The sequence below is a fragment of the Odocoileus virginianus genome, chromosome 2 (assembly GCF_023699985.2).
Source record: "Odocoileus virginianus isolate 20LAN1187 ecotype Illinois chromosome 2, Ovbor_1.2, whole genome shotgun sequence".
NCBI lineage: Eukaryota > Metazoa > Chordata > Mammalia > Artiodactyla > Cervidae > Odocoileus > Odocoileus virginianus.
This window is the reverse complement of record NC_069675.1, coordinates 63,381,247-63,407,568: the sequence shown is the minus strand read 5'-3', so window position 1 is coordinate 63,407,568 and position 26,322 is coordinate 63,381,247. Positions and strand designations below refer to the sequence as shown.

The 26,322-nt window shown below is 42.3% G+C and overlaps 1 protein-coding gene across 1 annotated transcript; it reads right to left on the bottom strand.

Annotated features, from left to right (window-relative positions):
* On the bottom strand, positions 1 to 26,322 carry PLEK (pleckstrin). Its single transcript, XM_020878604.2, has 9 exons — positions 26,166 to 26,322; positions 15,597 to 15,752; positions 15,174 to 15,355; positions 13,158 to 13,249; positions 11,007 to 11,191; positions 9,244 to 9,348; positions 3,949 to 4,032; positions 3,040 to 3,109; positions 1 to 1,706 (listed from the first exon to the last, which is right to left on the bottom strand). Exons 1-9 carry the CDS (start codon positions 26,205 to 26,207, stop codon positions 1,570 to 1,572), a joined length of 1,053 nt encoding a protein of 350 aa, XP_020734263.1. The 5' UTR covers positions 26,208 to 26,322; the 3' UTR covers positions 1 to 1,569.

Here is a 26,322-nt window from a genome sequence, read left to right as displayed (position 1 = left end):
TGACACTCAACATGGTCAAATTTATTTCAAAACTTAAAATTGACTACACATTAATAAATACTTCTAACATGAATGTAGAAAAACTACTGTGCATGTTCTAATAGTTTACTAAAGAATCACAGAAAAGGTAATCTTTTACCTCTTGGCCAATGAGAAAACAATCCGAGGGTAAGAATAGCCTCAAGGATATTGTGTGGAATTGGGGGAGGGAAAAAGGAGCTGATAAAATCAAGAAGAACTTGCTACTCTTCTTTCCTCACTAGGGCCTTAAAATTAAAAGTCTAAAAGTTGGAAAATACACCTTCACAAACATATTTAATTTCTTTCTCAATTTTGGTTTAGAATCATTAGTTGGCAGACAGAATAAAAAAAACTGGAAACAGGTACACAATCTGAATTTAGATCAGATCCCTCTGAATGATGGTGGGCCCATGAGGCCCTTTGTTGGCCAAGCAGGAGATGGGACAGCTTGTGCTTAAAGCACATGCTTTAAGGCATGACCACAATCTCAACAACTCAAGAACTGAAGGCACGGTGTGATGTGACAGCCGCCTCCATGTTCAAGCTAAGTCCTTCCAGAGCTGTCTTTGTATAAACTCATCATCCCATCAGCTGGCCTGTGATCGAGACCCTACACCTTCTGGAGCTGGAGTGGGGGTGAGGGTGGGGAGGGGCTGGGGCAGGGGACATTTCAATCAGGCAGCTGTCCAGCCCCCTCACCCAAGCAGAGACCCCACAGAGAAAACCCCTCTGGCCACTTTTTTCTGTAAACACTCAAATGAATCAGAATCTCACAGTTTTGGAGTTCCTGCTCCTAATTAGAAATGCCCTCTGGAAAGAGGCAAAGATAGCTTCTTGTCTGACCAACCCCCAGTAGAGTGCAACCGCCTGCTCTGGGAGGCCTCGGGGAGACGAGAGGACCCTCAGCTACCCCTGGCTTCCTCGGGCCTTTTTCTCAGAAGACAAAACTTTCCAGACTGAAGTCACAAGGCTTCAAGCTAAAAACCACCGCTGCACTATGGGCTGTCCGGAAGTTTCCGGGGAGGGCAAAGAAGGAAGAAGAGGGTTCTCCTTGGTGTTGATACATGAACTTGTGCCAAGAGCAGGAGAAGGCAGCAAAAGGGAACAAAAGAAGCTTGTGCTAGTGCTTAGTACAGATGGGCAGGCTTTAAAGGAACAGTTGTTTCAGGTTCTGAAGGCCAGGACCTGGTCATGGAGGGACTCCAGCTGCCCTGCCATGGGTATTAGATTGGCAGGCTTTTGAAGCTAGGGAGGACAGGACTCCCCTAGTTCAACTCCTTCATTTTCCAGAGGAGGAACCTGAGGCTTGAGAGGGTAGGTAGCATCCCCAGGCTACACAGCTTGGCATGTCTGCCCAGGGGACAGAGAGAGTGGCAGAGAGGCTTCAACGAGTGATGTGGTCAGTGTGGGCAAACATCACACGGCATGTGGTTAGTTACATTCAGGACCCCCAAGGATGACAATATCCCACCCCTGGGCCTTCTGTTGCAGAAGTGGCCAGGCCCTGGACTGAGCTTATCCATGTGGTTCCCTCGGGAGGGAGTGTCTTCACTTCCCCGTCCGGGAGGCCACCTGGATGGCTTTGATCCACTCGATGCGCTCCTTGGGGGTGGCTGCTTGCAGGAAATAGTGAACTTCATCAGCCGTGATGATCTCAAAGAGGTTCTCTTCTTCACTCTTCTTGCCTGGTGAGAGAGAAAGTGATGACAGTGAGCATGGGCATCAGAAAGGCCACTGAGCTCGCCCTCCTTCTGCAAGCAATGAAATCCCCATTTTCCAAGCGTTCTAAGGAAATTAAATGTGATTTTCAAACTTACCATTATTGTATGCTTATACACTTATATATGTATGATTTATATATATATATAGTACTTATATAGACAGGTATGTAGTATGATTGTGTTTGTGTGTTTAAGAAGTAAGTGTAACACTCAAGGAGAAACATTTTCTTTTATAAGCAAACTAAATTTCTCACTGTGCACTCAGTGTATAATGATAACCTGTAATAGTGTCCGTGAGTACCTTTCCTCCACTCACAATATAAACCAAGAGCTGGACCTCAATATTAGTTTTCTTAAAAAAGAAATTAAAAAAAAAAAGATGTGCCGCCAGTACCATCAGTGTAGTCTAAACTAATTTTTATCAAGCCCTAAGTGAGCATCTCTACTGAAAGATCAGAAGGCAGAAAACTGGCCAATACTGTGGCAAGACTCAAAACACATCCATCTCAGATCAAAAAGGAGCACACTCCCCACCCTGACAGTGAAGGATGACTCTAAGGGGAGAGGGGAGGGAGCAGATCCAGGAATAGTTAAAATCTAGGCATTTGCAGCTGCAGCATTTCCAGTCCACCTCTACAGTATCACTAGCCCAAAATGACAAAGAGAAACCAGGCTCTGGGGTTCTGAACTGCATCTCCTGCTGACACTACTCACTCATTCCTACACCTGAGACGACAGTCATTTCATCACCAAATCATAGACTTGTGATCAGGACCCAAGAGTCAGCTGGTAGGACTCCATCATTCTCAGAGAAGGAGCCAAGACCCAGCTTAGTTAGGCAACTCACTCAAAATTGTGCCCCTAACTAAGTAACCTAGACCTAACATCACCCCAGAGCACTTCCTGTTCCCCACACTGCCTCCCGGCACAAATGTTCCTCTTGTTGTGGGACATTTCCTGGTCTGTAAAGGTGCACTTTGAGGAAGGCTGGGCACTACACTACAGGTAAAAAGTCTCCCCACCCAAGCCGGTTCTGAGGTGACGGGTTTTTCTCAGCATTGTGCTAGGATTTATTCAAGGCATCCACAAAACCACTACAGCTCCCCAAGACCCAGAGAGCCAGGGCAGCAGTTGAGAGAGAACAGCTTTGGTTCTCTCTGAAGTTTCCAGACAGTGAACTCATTCATGCCTGAGTAAGGCAGTGAGTGAGGGACTGGTTGCTGTTGGCTCAGGGTGCACAGGTGTGGGAAGGGAGCCCAGGGAGACACACCTCTCTCCCCCCAAAATTCATTCTTACCATCTGGGTTGCTCTCCACTGAGGTCACCACACAGCCTCTCAAGTGAATCGCTCCCAAGGGATCTTCCCCCTAAAGGAGAAAGGAGTCCTTCATTATGTTTCCAAAGTAAAATATAGGCGTATACTTGATCCTCTTGGTGCAAAAGCCACATAGGCTCACTGTGGTTTAGAGAAGAGCGGAAGGAGATTAAAGGGAACCCGTTCTGGATCCTCCACCCCTCTTCCCACTTCACACAGCGGGGAGGTGGGGAGGCGGGGAGGACGAGGAGACGCCAGTCAACCTGAGCTTCACGTCTGGAGGAAAGTGACAGCCGGGGCAGGTAGGGAGGCCGAACCATCACACCCCATGGGAGAATGGCCAGGTGTTTCCAGAGTCCTTTGGCCCCAAGCAACAGACATAGTAGTAGAACCCTCATAGGAGGGGATCAAGAGAGCCCTGCAGAAGCTGAGGACCCAACCCAGATAGACATGACTCAACTTATCAAGGAAAAAGCCCTCTTCTGAATAGTCAACAGCCTACACGATTGGGCTCAAAAGATGCTCTCATCGAAATAGTCCTCGAAGAGGAATCATCACTTTTTTGCACATTAAACCAAGAGCACAGTGGTGGGTTGGTTGAGTTCCTCTGAAAATATCAGCTTGGGATAAATAATTAAAAGTTATGTTGTGTTGATCTAATAAATGACCATATAATGATATTTTCTTCCATCCCCTGAGATTCTGCTGGCCTCAAAGCCTAAGGTCTCAGATCTTTGCAATAAGAAGGGGTTGGAAAAGGTAGAGCAGGTTGAGGAAAAAGAAGAGGGAGGGTGAAGACGAAGGGCGCAGAGCAGGAAGGGCCTGGGCAGCCCCGTGATTAGGAGCAGCACAAGCTTCTCGTGGGAGGCTTTATGGAGCACCGTTTCTCACCCCAGCAGGGTCGTAGTAGTGCAAATAGGCAGGGTCTTCTCTCAGGATGAACTTCCTCACTTTCCAGTTCTTCCGCCTATGGCCCTATATCCAGGATCAACACAGAAAACAGAAGGATGAGTTTTTAGCCTCACTCAGTACACATCCTACAGGATAAGTCTACACATCCTACAGGATAAGTCTTGTTGAATTGAAAGAAGAAAAGCATAAAGACATTCTATCTCCAGGAGAATCCAGGCCACAACCCAGGCCTTGTCAGAAATAGCACTAGAACCTATGAACAATTTAGATGTTATTAAACTGTGGGTTAAATTATTTCTAAGATCATCTCACAGCTTTAGCATCATATAAGACAGCACCATGTATAACATACTATGTTAGGTAATGTGGGGCTATCAAGAGATCTAAGACATGGCCCTGCTCTTCAATGAGTTTATAATCTATGTGGAAATATAAAATAGCAAATGTCCAAACCAAATAATCTCTATAGATAAGAGTTTTTCAAAGGATTTTTCATTTTATTTTACGTATGATAATGTAAATGTCCATGGTACCCTCTGCATACATCTCACCCTCTCCTCCCCTCTCCCCATGTCCATATGTCTATTCTCTATGTCTGTTTCTCCATTGCTGCCCTGCAAATAAATTCTTCAGTACCATTTGTCTAGATTCCATATATATGGATTCAAAGGATTTTTTCTTAATTTACTATTTATTATTTGGAAACTTCATTTGTTTTTTTTTAATTTTCATTGAAATATAGTTGATTTACAATGTTGTGTTAGTTTCCAGTATACAGCAAAGTGATTCAGTTATACACACACACATGTATATTATTCTTTTTTAGATACCTTTCCATTATAGGTTATTACAAGATATTGAGTATAGTTCCCTGTGCTGTTCAGTAGGTCCTAGTTTCAAAGGATTTAAATGAAGGATATATAATTGTGGGTTTGGCATGTCAAAGAGAGCCTCATAAAAATCTTCACTTATCCATGTGGGACACACAGGAGTTAGACGGGTGAGAAAGAGGTGGGTGGGAAGACTGTTGACAATGAAAAAGCAGTGGTGGGAATGTCTAAGGCGTATTCAGACCCTGGCGAGTAAGACCATCAGGCTAGAAGTCAGGGTTATGAGGTATAGCAGAGGCAAGTTTGGAAAAGTGGAAGGAGACAGTAAAAATAAGACACAGGGGTTGTCGTCACTGATAGTTTTTGAGTTGGAAGCAAAAAGAGTACTGTAACATTTTAGGAAGATTAATATGGTGACAAAATATAGGATGGATCAGCTAGGGGTTAAAGATAAAGCCAGGGGAAATATAATAAGGTAGAAAGAAGACCATCAAGAAATGATTACAATAATTCCAACATAAAATTAGTAGAGACTAACAGCAGGGAGCAGCAATGGAAATTGGAAGCAGTAGTGGTTGTGACAGACACAATGAGGAAGAACAGGACTTGGCCCTTCCCTAGAGAACCAATGACTCTTCCAATGTCAAACACTGACATTGTCTAGACTGTGGGTTTTGAGGCAGGATTTGTGTCTCTTTCTCTTTGTTCCTCCCATGCCCAGCACTACGCCTGGCATGTGGGAGCCACTTCGTATCTATTTGTAATTGCCTTGAATTACCCAGTTATTTCAATTAGCTGATAGTAGTTGTTTAAAATATTGTGCTAAACCTGATTCTACGATTTCCTACAGTAAATTCAAGTGACTTTTAACTCCAGAAGTTAAAAAAATTAGATTAGAAAGTATATAGTTTCCATATTGCCAACATGAAGAATATTATGTGTTATTTCTGAAGCACCGCGTATTAAGAGGCACATACAGAAAGCTTCCAAAGTTTTTCGCTGTGTTTATATAGAAAGCAATGGAATATCTGTGATTTTAGCAAATGATGTCTCCTTCATAATGCCAGGTCAGAGCACTTTCAAGAATGGGTTTAAGTTATTTGGCAGAGCATTTGGTCAAGGAGCTCATCTCCAAAGAACACTATACTTGCCTGAAGGATGGAGCCAAAAACACTGAAGAGTCATATGGGAGAAAACAGAATATTTCTATCTGCAATATTATATGGCTTTTGTAAAGCATCAATTCTAAAATTCTTTTTATGAGTCCCTGCTCTTTGCCTTAATTGATGTTACCCAAAGGCTAAGAACACTAAGGTTACTGCCCCACACCATTTTCGCCAGACCTACAGGCACACAAATCATGTTCTCTTACACAATCACTGGGTGAGTATCAAGTACTCAGGAGTCAGTGGAAGAGGAAGGTACAGGAGGATGTGAAATCAGCCAACCCTGGCCAACTACCACATTGTCTTGAGGTCCTCATTGGCACACGGTGTGAGGTGCTGAAGAGTTGTCTTTCATTGACTGAGTGTTTCCTGAGGCACTTTAAGGAATACAAGCACAGCTGGGGTTTCCAAGAATTGTTGTTGCTCTATCAACATCTTCTATGTGCGACATCATTTTATATAAGGGACTTGAGCATCCATAGATTTTGGTATCCATGGCGGGTGCTAGAACCAGTCCTCTGTGGGTACTGAGGAACGGGTGTACTTACATTCAACTTAGTTGACTCTAAAAATGTTTGCTGTCTATTACAGACTAAGGGTGCTGAACTCCGCAGCAGATACAAGAAAAGTATGTATAAAACATTGTCCTTTCTCATCAAAGAATCTACATGTGGTTGAGAAATGAGGTATTTTATTCATCATAGTCACAGAATGAATTATATAAAGAGGGTTATGTTGAATATAATCCAGTATCATTCATACTCAAACTGGCTATGTCCCCCAAACAGAATTAATGCCTCTGGAATCAGTGAAGGGGGTAGAATGAGGGTAGGGACTGACCCCCAAGTGGATGCATTTCCTTCCCACCTATGAAGTATGGAGCACAGGTGCCCTTTTTTGAGATAAGGCTTCTACCAGGTAACCCGGGCTAACTCACAACAGAAGACACAGGGTTGATTAGTTTTTTTGGTACTTAAAAAGATTTTCAAAAATCTCTCAGATGATCCTGCTATGAGCTAGGATTATAAACCACTGAGATAAGGGACGAGAAACATTAAAGGGGGACTATGGCTCAGCCAGTAAAGCATCTGTCTGCAATGCTGGAGACCTGGGTTCGATCCCTGGGTCAGGAAGATCCCCTGGAGAAGGAAATGGCAACCCAGCCCAGTACTCTTGCCTGGAAAATCCCATGGACAGAGGAGCCTGGTAGGCTACAGTCCATGGTGTCGCAAAGAGTTGGACACAACTGAGCAACTTTACTTATCAATTCAAGTAGAAGAGGTTTTTCTTCCCTCTCCCTCCCCTAAAAATTAGAGGTGGGGGGAATATTAAAAAAACAAAATTCCTGAATGAAAAAAAAATTGTTTTCTTCATGTTAAAAGGAGGTTTATGACTATTTAAACAGTGACATTTTGACAATAGGATAAACTAACTTTTAAGAAAATGGTTAACTCTGTAATTCTTTACATTGGCCACACACCAGAATCTCTTGGGGACCTGTAACATAGAGAGACTCTGATTTAACTGGCCTGGGGTGCAATTTTAACAGATCCCTGAAGGATTCAAATGTACACCACCTGAGCTATTGAAGGCTGACCTGTACCTATCAACGGCCACGTAAAGAAGATGAAGAAAAATGGAAGAGTAAGCCTACATTTAGTCCCACTACTTTCAACACACACTCACACCACAACCCTCAGCTGACTTTTGACCATCCAGCATCTCCATTGCATCCTTTGCCCAGACCTCACTCCAGTCCAGCCTGGACTTCAACTATCCCTATTCAACCTTCATGTTCAGTTTTCTCAGGGTTCCACTCTAAATTAAGACATGTCAGATCAATTAATTCAAGAAAAGTCGTCCATGGCTGATAATAACATAGAATTATAGAAGATAGCATAAGGAAATAATGAAACTCCTTCCCAAGTGACTCCTGCCTTAACAGCCTATGATCAGAGCCATATACATACAAACATTCGTCAGAACCAGGCAGGAAGCAGGTGATGGGCAAACTCTGCCTATGGGCAACCTCTAGAACCTACCCTGTGTAAGGCTGACCCTGCTCCTTTGCTCATTCTTTAATCTAGTCAGTGGGCATACAAGTTATTAGAATAGTCTGGAATTCTTTCTAAGCTATGGCTTTTTTATTTCTTAGGACCCTGTTCTCTCAAAATAAAATGTGAAGGTAAGTTTTTCGCATTAATGCTCTACTTCTAGTGAAACTCAAAAATCTCTATCTATACTTAGTCAACCCAAAGTTCTCCTTTTTAAACATAAATATATGCTCAACTTTGGTTCCTCCCTCTTCACCCAGAAGTTCAGGCTTCTATCATGAGATAAGTCAAATCTCTCAGTCCAATGAGATCTATAGACAATGCACAGAAATCGTGCAGCAGCCAGATTCTCTTTTATTAACATATACGGAGCGGTGCCTTTGAGACAGCTCATGGCACAGTCACAAGGGGCAAGACCTTGGCCTCATAAAGCAGCTTAGGCTTCTATGACAACATATACTAGCATCAGTTGTTTCACTCTGAATATTCTTATTTTTCAATTGCTTCTTCTCTACCAGGTGCTGACCCTGGCTTCCTCACTCAGCTCCAGCCATCGGATTCTCCTTCCTCATGGTGTCCCAGGCCTTTGCACTTGGTAACTGACCAGAGTTCTTCAGCTCATCCCAGCCCCTGTCTCCCAGACTGACAGTGGCCGGTATCTGCTGACACCTGATAATGACTGAGTCTATGCCCTCTGACCGGATTTGACCTTCGTCTGTTGCTCTCCTGCAGAGCTGGCCTGGGTATGGGCTCACCGTGACCTCCCCACAGTCTGTAATGGTACTTTTTGGTCTCAATTGTTTATGATGTTCCTCTTCTGGGTGCGGCTTGCTTCTATTTCCTGCTTACTTTGTAGGGCGGAAGGACAGGCCAATGGAAGAACTTTCATTGTGAAACATCTCTGTCTTTTGGATGGCATCTCTTTGCCAACTGATCTCCAACTAATGAAAAGGTCAGCACTTTCCTGAAACACTGATAGAAACTTCCCTATTTTTAGGTGCTTCAGCCCTGCCTGCCTCAGTCCTCCTGACGTAATGCCACTTTGATCATCTACTTAACTATTTGTCTGTCTTTCACCAGGTCAGTTTCATTCTCTAGTTGACTATTCACCAAACAAACAAATTACCATTTGATCCTATAGAATACAAAATACCGTTTGATCCTACAGAATACACAGGGCCCGGTTAGGGAGAAAGCCTAGGGCAGAATATAGTGGCCACTCACCTGCTTCAGTAAACATCCCTGCTTGATAACGATTCCTCTGAATTCTTCTCTCAAAATCACATCATCATCACTGGAATTCTCTTCACAGAAGAACCCACTGTCTGGCTGTTGGGGAACCAAAGAACCAGTTTATTTTTCCAGTCTTAGGCATAGTGCTAATTATACCACCTTCATCTCCCCCTTCCCCCTAGCCACTCCTTCTCCCTGTGATTCACATCCCAACCTGAATGTTAAAGGCTATTCCTTGGTTAGCTTGTTTCCCCTCCCAACTTTTCTTGTTTCTAGATGCTTATTTCTTCTTTTTTTGTTTTGTTTTGTTTTGACTGCACCATGCAGCCTGTGGGATCTTAGTTTCCCAACAAGGAATCAAACCAGAACCCCCTGCAGTGGAAGCACAGAGTCTTGACCACTGGACCACCAGGGAAGTTCCACCTAGATGCTTATTTCTTGTTGCTAGATGCTCCCTTGTCTCCATGCAAGTATGATCTTGTCAATATACTTTCATTTTCTTGGGTTCCCCAAGCTGTATTAGAAGTCTAGCTCAGCACATCTCTCCCTTCAAAGCCTTCCTTCTCCGGGGACCTCATGGCCACACCGCTGAAAGCGAGCTGGCTGGTTTATAAGATACTGTGCATACAACATAACCTCCACATGCCCCCTGCCACTCAGCTCCCCCACTTTAAGAGACCAAGAGCCCAGGTCCAGCCACATCCTCTGAGTTCAGGCAGGAACTGGGCCTTGCTCAGCTACACGAGACCAATGAATCACACAAGCCACTGTGCTCGGTATTTTTAGACCTACATTTTTTTTTAGAGTCCTACATTTAAATAGCTATAAACAACCAGGTTGAAATTCTGCAAAGAAAAAAAAAATTCTGACAGAGGAACTTCCCCAAAGTGAAATGAAACTCTCTTTGGTACATTCACTTCATTTTTATAAGTAGCTTCCTTACTTTAGTGCTCTGACCCCAAATAGAAATAAAATTGCCAGAATCCCCCTAGAAATCCACTGTTGCCGGATGGCTCATGTGACCCAAGTTTAAGTCCATGTTGTACTGTACAGTGTTTCCCAGTCTGTGGGAAAGCATGCCACTGGAGGTATCCATGATGACAGGGGGAAGGAATAAGGATGAACATATTTTGTATTGAGTCACGTATTTCAATGTATATTTGGACTCCCAGGGGCCATAATTTTGCCGGTTATTTTTCCTTCCATTACTGGATCTACTTTGACTAAGTGGGTGCCTGGCATGTGCTCAGTCCTTAAGTCACATCCAACTCTTCATGACCCCATGGACTGTAGCCCACCAGGCTCCTCTGTCCTTGGGATTTCCCAAGCAAGAATACTGGAGCGGGTCGCCATTTCCTTCTCCAGGGGATCTTCTCGACCCAGGGATTGACCCCTCATCTCCTGCATTGGCAGGCAGATTCTTTACCACTGAGCCACCAGGGAAGGCCCACCTGGCATGTTCTTGGGCCTAATAAGCTTTTACAAAAGAAAGTCCTTGCTTAAAATAAAAATAAATACAGCAAATTTTTAAACAAAAATGAAACTATTCAAGTAAACAGTATTTTCCTTTAGACTAATTCACTGGATGTGATAGACATTTTGGAGAGGGACAGCTGTCAAGTCAAGGACATGGACCAAAGCTGTAGGGCTAGGTGCTTTCTTTCACATCAGCAGATATGAACTGAAATCAACCTAGAACCCACCCAGGTCAACCCCCACGCCCAGAGGAGTAGATGGGGAGCTCCCTCACTCACAAAGTAGTAGAAGGCATCAGGGTTGTCCAGGAAAGGGTTTTCAGCAGTTCCATCCACCGCGTTCTTGGAGAGGTCTCCAGCGGGCTGCAGGTACCCTTCATTGAGCAAGGAGGAGGCGATCACGAGGCCTTCCTGGCGGTTCCGAACGGACTTATTGGAAACCAGCCAGTCAATGACACAGTTACCTGGATGGGACCATCAGAAAGAAGGTTAACTCTCTTTTTCAAAGAACAAGGCACTGACAGTTGACCCTAGAGAGCTGCAGGGCACCCAGGTGTCTTACTTATTTCATCGTCTCTGTTACTCCAAAAAGGAAAAATGAAATTAGTGAGATAGATACAAACAAGAGGAACCATGTAAACAGTTTTAAAAAACATCTACATGCTCCTTAAGGAGCAATGCATGCGTAAAGAAATCGTTTTTACTAACCCACTCATTTCTTCCATTGATGACCCAGAACTTCTGCTGAGAGCTAAGTTCAGTAATGGCTATTGGGGAGGCTCCCCCGGGGGAGTCTAAAAGGGAGATCTGGGTAATGAGTAAGTGTTGTAACAAGTGCCTTGCCGTGGGGTCAGTGCAGTGGAGCTGCTGGGTCAAATCTGCAGGAAGGCGTGGAGGGCTGGGTGGGGCAATGGGTACTGTTTCACAGAGGAAGTGACAGTGTTTGTCAAGCATTTGCTTAGGCAGGGGCCAGAGGAACCAGCAGGAGCTGAGGCAGCAGCAGTGTGGACAGACTCAAACAGGCATGAGGGCTCCCTGCTGGGAGATGGTGGGAGAGGGGCTGGTGGACAGAGGACAAGAGAAGACAAGAGAGGAAGGCACAGGGTGCGTGGGGAGAGCTTTGATGGCACATTAAGAATTTGACAATGAGGAGCTGTTGCAAGTTTTTAAGCAGAAAACAGCATGTGCTAGTATGTGTATGTCCTAATTTAGAATTTGATGTCATCCCTTACATCGAATGTCACACCTTTGCAGGGTCTAGCAGGGACCTTGAGAAGTCATTCAGTCAGGCTTCTGAATCAAGGGAGGACTGTGAGAAGAATAAAATGAAATTGACCCACTAACTGGATTCTTAGCAGGCTACAATGAAGCTCTGTATTAAAAATATTTTGTACAACCAACAAGGACCTATTGTATAGTACAGGGAACTATACTCAGTATTTTGTAATAACATATAAGGGAAAAGAATCTGAAAAAGAATACATATATGTGTGTGTACATGTATAACTGAATCACTGCTCTATACACCTAAAACAAACACAATATTGTAAAGTAACCATACTTCAATAAAAGTAAATAAATAAAACAAATTTCTTTCAAACATTTATATATATTACATATATATAAATTTATGTTATTAAATATACTTATACATTATTACAAAATACTGAGTATAGTTCCCTGTGCTCTATAATATATACTGTACAAATATAGCCAACCAAAGAATCAACTTAACAAGCCCCAGGTCATCAAACCAGTAAGGTATACCATCTTTGAAACAAGAGTGAAAGCAGTTAGTTGATAAGTGCACCTTTCGTGAATTTCATATACAAAAGGCTTTGCCCGGTTTTCTTTGGAAGGAAAAACTAATTAATAGTGCATTTCTGCTTTTAATCCTTGCAGTGACCCTGTAAAAGAGGTAGGGAGGTAATTACATACCTCTTTTAAGAATGACTCAATGGACATGAATTTGAGTCATTGGGAGATAGTGAAGGACAGGGGAGCCTGGCATGTTACAGTCCATGGAGTCACAGAGAGTCGGACACAGCTTAGCGACTGAACAACAAAACATTATGCAGCCTCAGACATCCCTAATATTGTCACTTAAATCTAACATTCAGTGTCTTGATCCTTATTTATCATCTTGCTCAACTCTATGTCTATTTCAACATCCTGCCATTTTCTGGGGAAAAGTGACCCTTTGACTGATATAGCTGGAACTTCTAAGATTTTACCTTGAACCACAAAGTATGGGCCTACCTTTCTTTCTTTCCATGCTGGGGAAGTCCAATGATCAGGTCCACCGGTCTGTGTTCCATGACATCAAACCCCCCACCTCACTCCACGTCCCCCCACACACACTCAAGGCTAAGCAAGACCTCCATATTGCCCTCCCCAGAAGCCCCACATCAGACCCACAAGACCTTTTACCTGTGAAGCAGTGATTGAAAATCTTCTTGTCCTTCTCTAGGTTCAGTTCTTTTACTCCTTTTTCAGTGTCTTTCATGGACAAATACAAGGCACTGCACAGATGAAAACACACAGATGAGCAGGAGCGGTTCAGTATAGCCCGTCCTCTTGGACTCGCCAGCTTGGAGGGGCTGGTCCTGAGCACAAGCTTCCCCTTCCCCAGGTGAAACCTGAGCCTAATCTCTCCACTGGATCATAAGTAGGTCATTAGAAGGCAGAGTTCATACTTGCATGAACTCTGTGGTCTGCACAGCATTCGGCAAAATGTACTGGGAAGGTATTTAATAGCTCTCAAATTCACTCAATTCTGTTGATTTAACTTTTAGTATCTGAGATGGAGAGTTGTCCCCAGTTATATGTCAAAGATTAAAGGTTCTCAGGCCTCAATATTCATGTCCCAGTTCTTTGTACCCTTTAAGAGACCATCCGTTGTAGACATTTGACTCCAAGAAAGTGAATGTGTTTTGGTGGGGTGTAGGGGTGAGCGACTTCACTTTCACTTTTCACTTTCATGCATTGGAGAAGGAAATGGCAACCCACTCCAGTGTTCTTGCCTGGAGAATCCCAGGGACCGGGGAGCCTGGTGGGCTGCCGTCTATGGGGTCGCACAGAGTCAGACACAACTAAAGTGACTTAGCAGCAGCAGCAGGGGGAAGTGACAAGGGGTTAAAGTTTCTTTTTTTTTTAATGTGGACCATTTTTAAAGTCTTTATTGAATTTTTTACAATATTGCTTCTTTTTTTAATGTTTCAGTTTTTTGGCTGCAAGGTATGTGGTATCTTAGCTCTGTAACCAGGGATCAAACTCGCACCCCTGGCATTAGAAGAAGTCTTAACCACCAGACCATCAGGGAAGTCCCGAGAAAGTGAACGTTTTAACTAAACTTATACTTTATCCTAAAATTTATAAGAGATAAAACAAAATAGTGAGATGTTCTCATTTTTGTCCTTGAATAATAAAGATAACCTTATCAGAAAAATTGCAAGCAACAATTTTGTGTGTCTTGTGGCTCCATGTAGCACAAACATCATTCCCACTTAGCTCTGACGGTTGTGGCCAGAAATGCAGTCACAGGGACCACCCACCCAGCAGCTACAGCTGGACTAGGCAACTCCTCTTGGGTCTTTACCAGAAAGTTTTCTTGGTGAGAGAAAGTGCTCATTCTCTCTAAGCTCAGTATGCAAACTTCATCAAACTCCTATGACCTGCCAAATCCTGCATTAGGTGTGCATGGGGCTTTTTCCATTCTCCTCCTAGGGACTCCCTGCATTTGGTAAACAAAATCCTGGATGGATGCTGTAAGTAGTCAATATGAAATTCTTCCTGGCAAAGCTCCTGTTACAGGGTACGTGCCACATAAAAGCAAAAGCCAGTAAAAAATAAAGACACTCCTAAAGAAAGGGACTTAAGTGATATCAATCTTTAGGCAACAACTATCACCTGTCCACTATCACCAGTCAACATCAGAGGTCACTAAGCTAGGTCGGGACACAAATGATTTCTGCCTAGGAGAGAGATTCACGCCTGCTGAATGTGTGAACTTGAACTTGAAAAATCTTACTTGCTTGGACACATAGCTCGTATCTTTTCCTACCTATGTATAGATCCCAAAGCTTTCTTTTAAGAGTAATTTACTATAGCTATTTTATAAATGCAATGATGTATTATCTCTTTCTCTCCTCCCTCCTTTTTCTCTATCTCTCCTTCTCCCTGTCCCTCCCTCTGCAAAGATTACACAGACATGAGGGAATTCCCATGCCTCCTCTCAGCTTTTAGGCTTTGGAGACACCACGATCACTCCTTCAGAGCCAGGTAAACATCTTAGGACATCAAGTGCAAGTACTAAGGACTGGTAAGGGTGTGCACAGCCTTCGAAGGTGCCCAAAGCAGGCCTTGGAGTAGGGTCTGCTGCGAGATTGCCTCAAGGAGTGGGGTGGAAGGAAGGAAGGGTGAAGGAAAGTAATCATAGAAAGTCACCCTAAGTCAATCGTTTCCGGCAGTCGAATGGACCTCCTGGTGGATTTTCTCGCAAACTTCTGGCCTCCTTCAATGCATTTAGTGGCCTTCTTGATGTCCCGAACCCAGCCATCTCTCTCCTCCAGGAATGCTGCCTGGAAGAAGTGGTCCTGCTGTTTGGTCGTAGTGACCTTAAACACAAACTGAAATCAAAACACATCCCATTAGGAATGACTCCTTTCAAGGGTGTGAGGGCGTTTATGAAGCACAGGAGTTGAGCCATCCCTGTTCTGGAAATGACTAGCCAAGAAAGACCCAAATGCCCAGGGTGCAGGATGAGTGGTGCGGAGAGGGACTGGCCCAGGGAGCTCCATTCACATTAGTAGGCTATGCAGAGGGCAGCGCCTGACAAAGTGTTCATCACAGTTAACGACGTCAACTCACCATCCTTTTTCCAAAGTCCTGACAAGGGCTAGTCAGAGTGCTTCCTTTCAAGGGAATCATTCCTTTGGGGCTGTTGTCACTCTTCTTCTTATAGAATTCAATTCCATCTTCTAACAATACAACCCACATGGCTTTCCAAGAGTTGAACATGCTCCCCTGTGAATGCCAACAGAAAGATCCGGGTAAGGATGTTTTCTAAAGCTCTTCTGTAGATGCCACAGGGTTTGGTACACAGCCTAACTTTGGCCAGTGTGGATGCAGGTGACCCACATTTGTGTGACCAGGGGAGGAGGGGAATGCCATTCTTCTGGAACTTCTTTAAAATTTTTAATATAAAATGTATACACATCTATCATTAGCCCATAAGCCTCTCCTGGGTCATTACAAGGGAATATGGTATGGATCTCAACTCTCCTTCTTGTGTGTTTCAGACTGACTTTCTGCAGCGTATTTTCTGCTCCTAACCCTGCCCATTGTTTTCAGTTCAACTTAAGGATGGCAAAAGAATCTACCTCAAGTGCCAACTCAGACTGCGTAGTAGCTGGTGCTTGAAGCTGGACTCACTGGAAAAGCGCCACCATCAGTAGCATGTGCCATTAATGGCAGCATGGAAGCTCCACTTACTTCCATCCTTTGGTCGAATCAGATTTTATCTGAGTATGAATGTCAACAAGAGACTCAGAGCACAGCCTTGTGTATAGGCATGGCTAGGAGGGATGAAAATCACTTTCAGAATGGTCTCTGATGCCAGCAGGATGCTATCATGTCAATTCTTCAAAAGTTTTCAGTTTGGGTTGATGCCAACTGCGCCTTGAGTAACAGATAACCATTCTGACTAGGAAGTCTCTCTTTCTTGTCTATATTTTAGGCGGACTTTGGAAAAAGAAGAGAATAGTGTTCTTCGCCTCTCATCTTTGAACTCCTGATTGTCACCCTGTCATGACTACCACAAAAATGGTATTATCAACCAGTTCCCAGAAGATCCTGCTGCTTATCTTAAAATACCAAGAGCCTCTATATAAAGGTCCAGTTGCCCAAAAGGAAGACTATTTATGCAAAGAAGATAAGTACTCATGGAACAATCATTTTGCTGGTCCAAGTGTTTCCTTTGTTTTAGTTACTGAAAAAAAAGTTTCTAATTAAAACACACGATCTCTTTTCTGTAAAGGCAGAATAACTATTCATGCTAACACTGGATTATTTCCCTTTTTTAAAAAAATGGGCAAGGTCAGACGCTATGCCAATACATGAAATAATTTCAATCAAATGTCTTTCTATTTTACATCTACTGGAGACAAACTCAGAATATAAAACACTCCTGCAAATCAATCAGAAAAAAAATGCAAATTATCTATTTTTTAATGGGCAAAAAACTGGAAGAGGCATTTCATTAGAGATGGTATCCAAAAAGACTCTGAAAATATGTTCAATATCACAATCCATCAGGGAAACTCAGATTAAAACCACAATGAAATACCTCTGCACACACACTAGAGCAGCTAAAATTCTGAAAGATTGAGAAAAGCAAGACTTCACAAAGATGGTAACTGGAACTCCCATATATGGCTGGCAGGAGAGCAATATAGTACATTCAATTAAGAAAACTGTGGAGAATGTTCTAATTCTTAGAATATATATGTCGATACACTTAGGCACAAGGGAGCAAGATGTCTGAAACTTATTGCCAAATATCTCAGCAAAAAAAAATATGTGTATATATTTATATAGGAATATGGAGTGATAAGGTAAATGTAGCCATGCATTAACAATTAATAAATCTAGGGAAAGAGTATATAGCTAACTGCACTATTTTTTCCAGTTCTCTGTGAGTTTGAAATTTTTCAAAATAATTGAGGAAGAGTAACAAATTAACAATATGACACTACTACTTATTAAAATTTGGGATGTGCTTTTAGGGAAATATATAGACAAGTCTAAAAAAATCAAGTATCTGAAACTAGTGAAAGACCTACTGACAGAGCTAGGAGTAGAAGTTGGACCAGATGACTGCTGAAACGCCTTTCACGGCTCAAATTTTAGATTCTACTTCACACCTATCAAAGATTTATAAATGCCAGAGTCACTCAGGGCTTTTGACCTTGGCACTGGCATAAAATGAGAAGTCAGCCAACACTGCATTCCTTCTGTAGACAGTTTAAATAAAACTACTATGCAGCCAACTGTTCAAAATGAGTTTGTGCTCTCCTAATTCAAATGTAGCCTCGGGGTCTGTCTGCTCACTCGGTGGAGAGTGTCATTTGGGATTCAGGGCCATTGTGCTCATTGAGGAGGCTGATATTGGTAAAAAAACAAGAGAAATCCGGAGAGCTTATGAAGTGGGGATTTTCTTCCAGCCTTGGCAGTGGTTAGTTAGGTTAGCATGATGGGCCATCACTCTCTGCATCTGCCAGCTTCTCCCTGGAGTAACCTGACAGCCCCTCCCCTCCACGATCCCTGTATTTACCCTTCTCTGTCCTTAACTATCTCGGTGCTCACACAACAGCAAACCTGGAAGTGTGATCACAGAGTGTCCATGCTAGAAAGACATTTAGTATCATCTACCATCACCCTCATCACACAAGTAGGAAAGTTGAAGCTAGTTTAAGTAACTGAGTCTAGTACACTCGACCTATTAACGTGAGACCAAAATAATAATCCAGGTCTCCTGATACCCAACTTTATCTTCTTTCCACTTCCTCTTAGATGCCATCTTCATTCTGGTTCTCACATAAATTTCAGTCATATTGGAATCTAAATCAATTTTTAGGTCACTTAGCCAGCTATATACATAACCTCATATATATGTGTGTGTGTGTGTGTGTGTGTGTGTGTGTGTATAAAATCATGTGTGTGTGTTTATGTACTTAGTTACTCAGTCATGCCTGACTCTTTGTGACTCCATCAATCATAAAACATATCTAAATCACAAATCACATCATAGCATGATCATATATAAAAGATATGCTTTATGACACTGTACATATATAAGGTTTATCCATATAAATAAATATATATGTGGCACATGTCTGTTTTCTTTCACTATAGGCCAAAATCTATACAATTATGTGTCAGAATTGGCAGGTTTTAGGTGCTGAATCAAATTTAAAGTTTCCCAGTGAGTCACTGTACATCATCATGGAAATGGCCAGTTTCGTGCATAAAAGTCTGACACTACATGACACCGAGAAAAGAAAACTTAAAGGTCAAGATATTTGACCATATAAAAAAATTGAATTTTTGTACAATGAGAAAACAAATGAACAAACAGCAACAATAACAATAAAATCCCTGAACAACTGAAAAACAAATTAAAAGGCGTAGATACTTATAACAAATTACCATATAATTAAAGATTAATATCCTTAATATATTTTCAACCCTTTAGAATCAATAAGAAATATACAAACCCTATCAATTTTTTTAGATGGACAAACAATATAAGCAGTCAATTTTTTTTTAAGCAGTCAATTTTTAAGAGAAAAACATCTGGATCCAATAAATGTAGAAATGCACTGCTTCAATAGCATTCAAACAAATGCAAATTAAATAAAATGTAATCTTGTTCTTCAATGTGTCTTTTTAAAAGATTTATAAAATATATGAAGATTTGGGGAAATTGGCATGTGGAGGACAAAAAGAAGCTCTATGAGTCAGCACTTTGATGTGGGATGTCAAAATGACTGATGTCAATTGTGGGCTATATAAATAGAAGCATAGGAAAGTAAGAAAGGCTCTAACTTTAGATGGAGCCTAACCAGTAGTGACCATGGAATAGGTGGCCCAAACTCAAATCCCAGCTCTGCCTCATTCTTGGAATGTGAACTTGAGGAATGTTTAAACCTCATTTGCTACATCTGGCAAATGGGAATAATGCTACTACATATTTCTTAGGATGACTGGCAGATTAACTGAAATAATCTATGTAAATTGCTAAGGGCAATATCCAGAACATAGTAAGCATCCAATAAAACCTACCTAGTCTCTGTAAGTCTGTGTTTATAGATATACCCCAGGGCTTTCGTGATGGCTCAGTAGGTAAAGAATTCACCTGCAGTGCAGGAGACCCTAGAGGCACTAGTTTGAACCCTGGGTCGGGAAGATCCCCTGGAGAAGGAAACAGCAACTCACTCCAGTATTCTTGCCTAGGAAATCCTGTGGACGGAGGGGCCTGGAGAGCTACAGTCCACGGGGTCACAAAAGAGTCGGACACGACTGATTGACTAACCATATAGATATACCTGGAGGATGAAACTGAGCTCCAGAAACCTCGAAGTGGCAGATCAAGTGAAGCCTGTTCTATATGCCAATGAAATTTTTTTTTTTAAATAGAGAAAATGGCATCTCTCTTGGGGAATTATTGGAACTCACAAGTTTGAGCTCAAAAGGGGACAGACAGAGTACATGAGGGCTGTCTTCAGAGGTGTGAAACACTGACTTGTTTTGAAGTCCCAGCAGGTGAAAGTTTCAGGGAAAAAAAACAGTTTACTGCATAACTTACAGGAGAAAGTCAAATTAGTGAGTTCCCTGGCACAAGAGGTCTTCTAGCATGTTTGTGAACAGATTAGTAAAAGAAGTGCAGGACACAGATGAGAAGTTCAATTAAATACTTATCAAAATACTTCACATTCCTTTCAATCCTCAGATTCTACACATCTGTTCCAAAAACCTGTTGTTCCTATTATGCCTTTAGTCTTCTAATTCCTTATCCTCATCTGAACCCTTGGGCCTCATCTGCAAGAAAAACAATAAAAAAAACAACCCCCACAAAACCCTCAAAAACATGTTTAACATGACTGTCTAAAAATGACTCCATTAGAAATTTTTTTAAGTTACTATAATACGAACCCCTTACATTTTGGTTTCTCTACAGTTTAGTTCAGTTCAGTCACTCAGTCATGTCCTATTCTTTGTGACCCCATGGACTGCAGCACACCAGCCTTCCCTGTCCATCAGCAACTCCTGGAGCCTATTCAAACTCATGTCCATTGAGTTGGTGATGCCATCCAACCATCTCATCCTCTGTCATCCCCTTCTCCTGCCTTCAATCTTTCCCAGCATCAGGGTCTTTTCCAACGAATCAGTTCTTCCCATCAGGTGACCAAAGTACTGGAGTTTCAGCTTCAGCATCAGTCCTTCCAATGAACACCCAGGACTAATCTCCTTTAGGATGGGCTGGTTGGATCTCCCTGCAGTCCAAGAGACTCCCAAGAATCCTTTCCAACACCACAGTTCAAAAGCATCAATTCTTCGGGGCTCAACTTTCTTCATAGTCCAGCTCTCACATCCATACATGACTACTGGAAAAATCATAGCTCTGACTAGACTCACCTTTGTTGGCAAAGTAATGTCTCTGCTTTTTAACATGCTGTCTAGGTTGGTCATAGCTTTTCTTCCAAGGAGCAAGCGTTTTTTAATTTCACGGCTGCAGTCACCATCTGCAGTGATTTTGGAGCCCAAAAAAATAAAGTCTCTCATTGTTTCCATTGTTTCCCCATCTATTTGCCATGAAGTGATGGGACCAGATGCCATGATCTCAGTTTTCTGAATGTTGAATTTTAAGCCAGCTTTTTCACTCTCCTCTTCCACTTTCATCAAGAGGCTCTTTAGTTCTTTGCTTTCTGCCCCAATTCCTAGTCCCAACTATTTTTCTCCGGATGTTGGTGGATGTTGACAATCTGATCTCTGGTTTCTCTGTCTTTTCTAAATCCAGCTTGAACCTCTGGAAGTTCACAGTTAACATCCTGTTGAAGCCTAACTTGGAGAATTTTGAGCATTAATTTGCTAGCGTGTGAGATGAGTGCAATTGTGCAGTAGTTTGAGCATTCTTTGGCATTGCCTTTCTTAATGATTGGAATGAAAACTGACCTTTTCCAGTCCTGTGTCCACTGCTGAGTTTTCCAAATTTGCTGGCATATTGAGTGCAGCACTTTCACAGCATCATCTTTTAGGATTTGAAATAGCTCAGCTGAAATTCCATCACCTCCACTAGCTTTGTTCAGAGTGATGCTTCCTAAGGCCCACTTGACTTCACATTCCAGGATGTCTGGCTCTAGGTGAGTGATCACACCATCATAATTATCTGGGTCATGAAGATCTTTTTCATATAGTTCTTCTGTGTATTCTTGCCACCTCTTCTTAATAGCTTCTGTTAGGTTCATACCATTTCTGTCCCTTATTGAGGCTATCTTTGCATGAAATGTTCCCTTGGTATCTCTAATTTTCTTGAAGAGATCTCTAGTCTTTCCCATTCTGTTGTTTTCCTCTATTTCTTTGCATTGATCGCTGAGGAAGAGTTTCTTATCTCTCCTTGCTATTCTTTGGAACTCTGCATTCAAATGGGTTTACCTTTCCTTTTCTCCTTTGCCTTTCCCTTCTCTTCTATTCACAGCACTTTGTAAGGCCTTCTCAGACAACCATTTTGTCTTTTGCATTTCTTTTTTGGGGCGTGGTCTTGATCTCTACCTCCTATACAATGTCAGGAACCTCTGTCCATAGTTCTTCAGGCACTCTGTCTATCAGATCTAGTCCCTTAAATCTATTTGTTACTTCCACTATATAATCATAAGGGATTTGATTTATGTCATACCTGAATGGTCTAGAGGTTTTCCCTACTTCCTTCACTTTAAGTCAATTTGGCAAGAAGGAGTTCATGATCTAAGCCACAGTCAGCTCCCGGTCTTGTTTTTGCTGACTGCATAGAGCTTCTCCATTTTCGGCTGCAAAGAATATAATCAATCTGATTTCTGTGTTGACCATCTGGTGATGTCCATGTGTAGAGTCTTCTCTTGTGTTGTTGGAGGAGGATGTTTGCTATGACCAGTGTATTCTCTTGGCAAAACTCTGTTAGCCTTTGCCCTGCTAATTGGTTTCTCTACAAATGATAAAGCAGCCCCCACATTTCAGACACTTGCCTTTGTATTGTGGTAAAAAAGTGAACAAAATGCTATCTTTACTCTCAAATGCTCACAGTCTAACCGGGGAGAGAGTGACCTTGACCTGCAACTCCAGGTCAGTGTGATAATGCACAAACTGAGACAGGTCTTCCTACACATGGACAATTTCACAGAAAGAAGTCATGACTCATTGTTGAAGGTGGAGAAGCTTGATTTTGTGTGGAAGCCCCTCCCAAACACCTCTCTTCACTTCTCCTTTTCCTCAAACTTCTCTTTTCCCATGTTGACATACAGCTAGAATTCAAAGGAAAACTATTTGATGGTCAAAACTACATATTGAACTAAAGCAGAACTATGAGTCAGTATCACTATTCTCCCATGCTCGTGGGAAACGTTATTTTAAGTTTGGTGTTACAGTCAATGAAGTCCTTATTTCTGCTACATCATAGATGGCATCATTTAGTCATCCAGTCTGATCCATGACATCATGGGTTTAACATCCCAGATCAGTGGTCATTTTGTTCCTGTTTGAATACTTTGAAGGCAAGGAAACTAATTTGTTCAGCAGTATATTTTTTTATATAAATAAACTTTTCCAGGTTGGACAATTTCTCAGTGAAAACATATTAGGTTAGCAATAGAGAGATGACACAAATGTTTAATAGCATGGTTTCTGGGGTTTTAGGGGTTTAGGTTCAAATTTCAACTTTGTCTCTTCCAGGTTACATAGCCTTAGGCAAGTTACTTCATTTTTTTCCAAACCTTACTCTCCTCGCTTGTAAAATGAAAATAATATAGTACCAATTTCCCATTGCTATAAAGATTAAATGAGATAATACACTTAATGAGATAATACACCTAGCTTGTAGTAGATGCTCAAAAAATGGTTACCATATAGGCAGATAAGATAACATAGTTTTGTAGGCAATACTGTGAAGTCATTCTAGCCTAAGGTTCTCCTGGGTACCACCCATCACAACAATGGCACTTTGGGAAAGAAAATCACTGCAGTCTGAGCCCATGAGGGCCACATAGAACATGGTTAGGCACGGCTTTCTGTGACACTGGGATCACACCGCTGGGTTCCAGTCCAGCTCTGCCACTTAGTAGCTGCGTGACCTTAGGCAAGGCCTTTTACCTCTGTACCTCACCTTCCGGTGGCTCGGTGGTAATGAATCTGCCTGCTAATGCAGAAAACGTGGGTTCAATTCCTGGATCGGGAAGATCCCCTGGAGAAGGAAATAGCAACCCACTCCAGTACTCTTGCCTGGGAAATCTCATGGCTACAGTCCATGAAAGTCAGATCTTACTTTCCTCTTCCATAAAGTAAAGGTAGTGGTTGTACCCATTAAATGTACATAAAGTGCATTAAATGGTTAGATCTATCCCTGCTACAAGGTAAGGGCCACATATGCTGGCTACTCTGACAATGATAATTCAATGGGTGCAGATCATAGGGGATTATTTCACGGTATCTGGAAGACAAGGTTTGGAAGAATTGCTGGGCAGAGACCACTGAGTCCTGCTCTCTGTTTTGCCCCAGGCTTTCCTCCTTCTGCTTCCGTCTTTTCCAGCCATTTTCTTTCCTAAAAAAGTCCCTTGTCCTCTCTCTAACCACTCCTATTCCTGTGCTTTTCCCAGCCTCACAGGCCACCTAAATTCCTAATACACTCTTTGGACCAGTCCTTCCACTCAACATGATGCCTGGATTGGTTGTCATAGAAACAACAGTTCATTCTATAAATTGTGTAGAAATGAGGTTAGTTTGGGAGGTGACTTGGTGGAGTCTAAGTTATTGGTTGCATATAACCTGCTCCTCTCTCTTCTTTTAAGCTATGATTACAAACATATCCAAATCAGTGGTATGCTCTCAAGGACCTCCAAAATATGTTTATGCTTATTGTCTGAAGTAACCCCCTAATCAGAGACAAAGAGAGGTTGACGTCATTGCATACACTCTTGCCCACAGTCCAATTTGTCCAGGCCCCACTCTGGCTCTGCAAAGTTCATCTCACCTCCCTTTAGCTGACTGGGGAAACCTGCCTTTCAGAAGGCTTCCTGGGATCAACGAGATGGTGGTAGGCTTTGCAGTTAGGCAAGCCTGGGTTTGAATCCCAGATTGTCCTCTTATCAGTTGCTGGATATGGGCAAGTCACTTATTCTCTCTGAGAAACTAATTTATAGAGTTAAAAATACAAGTGTACAATATAAGAGCAATTTAATTACAAGATGCTTAAATTGTTTTTAAAACAAACAGAAAACCTTTGCAGAAAATGTTGCCATTCACCTGCTCTTGCCAGGATACTAGCCTAAGCAAGCAGGAAAGAAATAGCAACATTAATTAGTACTGGTTCTCAAAGAGATTATTAGAGCCTACTGCAAAGTATCTACATACACCTCTGTGTATATATGTGCATCTTTTCCAAAGGATGTTTCAAAATATGGCTAATGAGACAGAATACCAGCTGAGGGCTCATTTATTCTCCGGACCTTACTTGTAACTCTCACAACCACAGACACATTACAAACCCTAATTTAGGCTGAATTTACTCTGAAGATCCCAGTGTACTGGAGACAGGCTCAGTGCCAGGAGACAGGGAGTAAGTTTCTGATCCCAACACTGTCACAGCCATGTGACTTTGAGCAGTCACCAGCTTCTGGGTCTCAGCTTACTCTTGTGGAAATGAGGGAATGAGGGAATGAGGTCAGATGGTCTAAGGTCCCTTCTAGATTTAAATCAAAACAGAATCAGGCAGCAATGTGAGCAGTTTGACCCCCTCTTAGTAGAACACTTCAGGCTAAAATTCAGGTTAAACAATGAATGGCCTAAACAGAGTCCCACTATGCACTCCATCAATTAAAAAACTGGGCCTCTAAAGGAATGTACTGAATTTGGTTCACTTCTAACACCCTGAGCTCACTTGGGTCAGTGTGAGTTACTTGCTCATAAAGGTGTTGTCCACAGGATGCCAACAAACCTATGTGAGAACTTACCCTCCTGGGAAGATTCACAGTGACGCGGCACACACCCACCATCAGAAGACAAACCAGCAGTGCTAATGAAATTCAGTTTCCTGATGCCTAACCATTGAAACTAAGCTTTTTTGAGTAAACTCCTGTCTCTATTTCCTAGACTTTAAAATGGTGTATCTACCTACCATCTTAACAGCATGTTATACAAATTGACTAAGAACTGCGAATAAAGAGATTTCAGTCCAATAAAAAAAGATAAATAAGCTACCATTACTGTATCACTATATCAGCTCATCTTTAATCATTCGCTTCTTCTTCCTTTCCAAAAAAATAAAAAGGGGGAGGAAGAATTTAACTAACAAATGAGTAGTTTCTCCTAGTAATAACCTCTATAGCCGAAGAGTTTGAGTCTTCTGGCATAACACACAGGCATGACTCTTGAAAAGGATGCTCTAAAACATGAAGGATTTCCAGACCCTGCATTCTGGAATTCTCAGTCCCACATAATCAAGCTGTGCTGACACCTGGGATGGAACCTTCCACCTATAAGAACCAGAAGGCAGTGGAATGCATACTGCTTCTCCCCACAACCTTCCACAACCTGCAGTACTCTCCTATTTCAGCAGTAGAAAATTCAAAGCTGGACCCCAATCCTCCCCCACCCTATGCCCAGGGTCACCATCGCAGGTGACACTTTGCTTACCTTCTTCACAAGATAGCCCTCTCTGATCCGCTTTGGTTCCATGTCGGATGGACAGAGAGCCAGGTGCCCTTACAGATGAGTCGTCTCAGAAGCTCACCCTCCTCTGAGAGCTGTGGCAGTTGTGGGCTGCTTTTCTAGAGCAAGGTCCTTTTCACAA